At 45.6% G+C, this 3,103-nt stretch overlaps 1 protein-coding gene across 1 annotated transcript; it reads right to left on the bottom strand.

The window, feature by feature from the left end:
• Window positions 1-236: 236 nt before the first annotated feature.
• LOC141620871 (uncharacterized) lies at window positions 237-2,525 on the bottom strand. Its single transcript, XM_074437628.1, has 3 exons — window positions 2,210-2,525; window positions 1,197-1,576; window positions 237-665 (listed from the first exon to the last, which is right to left on the bottom strand). The coding sequence occupies exons 1-3, from the start codon at window positions 2,523-2,525 to the stop codon at window positions 237-239; spliced, it is 1,125 nt and encodes a 374-aa protein (XP_074293729.1).
• Window positions 2,526-3,103: the final 578 nt, after the last annotated feature.

The raw sequence follows: 3,103 nt of genomic DNA, 5'->3' as shown, positions 1-3,103 counted from the left end.
TTATAAACTCTCTCCGGTTCGAAGGGTAGAAACAGTGAGCTCACCTTCTGTCGATCCCAGCCCAAGCCATCATCACGCAACAGGTGGGCTACTTTCATCTCCACATCGTTACCCAGCCTAGGAGAAATGACACGTCGAGATTGAGTCTTCGGGATCCAAGGATCCGACCACACCGAAGTGCTCCAACCATCCCCAATTCGCCGTCTCCCTCCTCGCATAACAACCTTGCTAGCTTCCTAAATCCTTCTCCAAGTATAGCTCGGGTTGTGACCGAGTTCCGCGTCCACAAAAGAACGATCCCCGAAATATTTCCCTTTGAGAACTCGAGCCATAAGGCAAGTATCATTTGTCATTAGTCTCCAATCTTGTTTTCCTAAGAGAGCTTTATTGAACTTAGCGAAATCTCGAAAATCCAACCCTCCACGACACTTTGGCTTGCACATTTTACTCCACGCCACCCACGGCATTTTCCTCCTCCCATTGTCCGATCCCCACCAAAAAGCCGACACCATAGAGCGTAGTTCGTCACAGAATATCGTCGGGATTTTGAACACACTCATGGCATAGGTGGGCATAGCCTGAGCAACCGCCTTAATCAATGTCTCTTTTCCCGCCTTACTAAAGAGCATCCCTCTCCACCCTTGAAGTTGCTTGCTTAGTTTATCCTAGATAATGTTAGTAAGGACTTTTTCGATCGCCTATTATCGTAGGGAGCCCCAAATATTTTTCCTGCACTTCCACTTCCTCGACCCCTAAAGCACCGATCACTCCCTCCTTGCGAAAAGCCTTGGTTCCCTTGCTGAACGATATGGTTGTCTTATCTATATTGATCGACCGCCCGACGCAACTTCATACCTTCTCGGGATATCCCTTACCGTGCAAGCTTCCGTACATTGGCCTTAAAAAAATTATACGTCGTCCACAAACAACGGATGGGTCACAACCGGAGCTAAAGGTGCGACACGAATACCGTGAATCTTTGCCCGCTCCATAGCACAATGCAAAGCATGCTTGACATGACTTCAAAGACAAATGATAAACAAATAAGGTGACAACGGGTCCCTTTGTCTTAACCCTCTAGTCGGGAGAAAAGCCTCAGATTCCGTCCTATTAATTAAAACCGAATAGGAGACTGTTCTCACACACTCCATTACTCTATGAATCCACCTCCTGTCCATCCCCATCACACAAAGGACCTGCTCTAAGAAATCCCATTCCACCCTTTCATAAGGTTTTGACATATCCAACTTCAGCGCCATGTGCCCCCCCGCCCCTCTCGAATTTTTCGTATAATAGAACATCTCAAAAGCTATCAAAATATTATCAGTGATAAGGCGACCCGGTGTGAAAGCGCGTTGGTTTTCAGATATAAGCTCGCCAACGAACATTTTTAACCTATTAGCCAAGACTTTTGAAATAATTTTATATAGCACATTACATAGGCTAATAGGTCGAAAATCTCCCAATTTGTCCGGGGCTTTCTTCTTTGGGATAAGGATAATTTGAGTAGTATTCAGCCCAGCAGGAAACGGGGCACCATTAAGCACTTGTAAAGCCATGCGGACCACAGAAGGACCTACAATATGCCAATATGTTTGATAAAAAAGAGCATTCATACCATCGGTCCGGGCTTTGAGAGGATGCATTTGATTCAACGCTTCTACTATTTCTTCACTTTTATAAGAATCTCTCAGGATATCATTCATCTCATGTGTCACCCATCCCGAAACTCCCTCCAAAATATCCTCAATTGACGGTTGCCCGATGATGTAAATAGAGCTCCAAAATATTTGATGTAGCCCTCTCGATTCCTTCCCTATCTTCGAACTTTCGACCATTCTCATCAACAATTTGACGAATAAAATTCTTTTGCTTTCGTTGTTGGGCTTTGCAGTGGAAAAATTTAGTATTCTTGTCGCCATCTTTTAGCCACAACGCCCTCAATCTCTGTCGCCAATACGACTCTTCTTTGCGCAGCAATTCGGCAATCTCCCCTATCACTCGTTTCCGTTCTCGATCGTGAGCCCTCGATTGCTCACCCTTATTGAGCCTCTTAAGGATACCTCTCTTTGTCTTCAAATCCTTGAGATTTGGCCTATGTTCGAACCTTTCCATTTCCCGACTCCATTGCACATTGACCGATAGTATCGTTAAGTCGAAGACCCCCTCATCCTATACCTTTTTATAGTCTCCTCACACCCCACTTCACCTACCCAAATTTGCTCAAACTTGAATTTTTTCTTGTGTCCTTCAAACCCTTCTACTCTCGCATCAAGGTTGACCTTAAGTGGACCATGGTCCAACCATTCTCGATCCAATTGTGTAAGTTTAGCATACGGAAACAAGTCCCTCCACGTTTCGTTCATCATTGCTCTATCCAGCCTACATTGACGGTTGTCATCGCCTTCTTGTCCATTATTATAGGTAAAATCATACCCCTCGAAATCAAGGTCCCGTAATCCATAATCTTCCACAGCCGCTCTAAAGTTGTTCATCTGCCACTGAGCCCTCTCACCTCCCCTCATTTCCGTCAAGAACAAAATTTCATTATAGTCACCTATACAAATTCAGGGCTCATCCGACTACTGAGCTAGAAGCCTCAATAATTGCCAAGAGAGGTGACGGTCTTGAACCGCAGCCACCCATGAAGCCCGTCACTCTCCACTTAGCAACCTCTCCTCGATCACAAAGTCCATATGGTGCACCGACGCACAATTAAAGATACAATTAACCTCCCGGCCTCCCCGGAAAAGCTAAGCCACACTGACGCCCCTACGCTATCCACCTCTCTACCAACAAAATCCAGGAAAACACGCTTCCCTTTTATCATTTCTACACTACTAAGTTTGGTTTCACACAAGAAAATCGTAGAAGGGGCCTCTCTTCGGATTAGCTCCCGAAGTCCGCCTCAGACGCATCGGGGTTGCCCACCCGTAGTTAAGGCTCAAAATTTTCATAATGCCGTGGTCGAGTCATCTCAACCTCCGCCTCGGTGAAGTTACACCTATCATTAATCGAACCTTTTTTTGACTCCCTACATCATCCAGCTTGTCTACCCCCTGTGTCCCAGCAACCTCTTCCTTCTTACGTTTCTTTTCCACCG

The sequence above is a fragment of the Silene latifolia genome, chromosome X, assembly GCF_048544455.1.
Source record: "Silene latifolia isolate original U9 population chromosome X, ASM4854445v1, whole genome shotgun sequence".
NCBI classification, from domain to species: Eukaryota; Viridiplantae; Streptophyta; class Magnoliopsida; order Caryophyllales; family Caryophyllaceae; genus Silene; species Silene latifolia.
The sequence above is the reverse complement of the archived record's forward strand: the minus strand, read 5'-3'. Positions and strand labels throughout refer to the sequence as shown.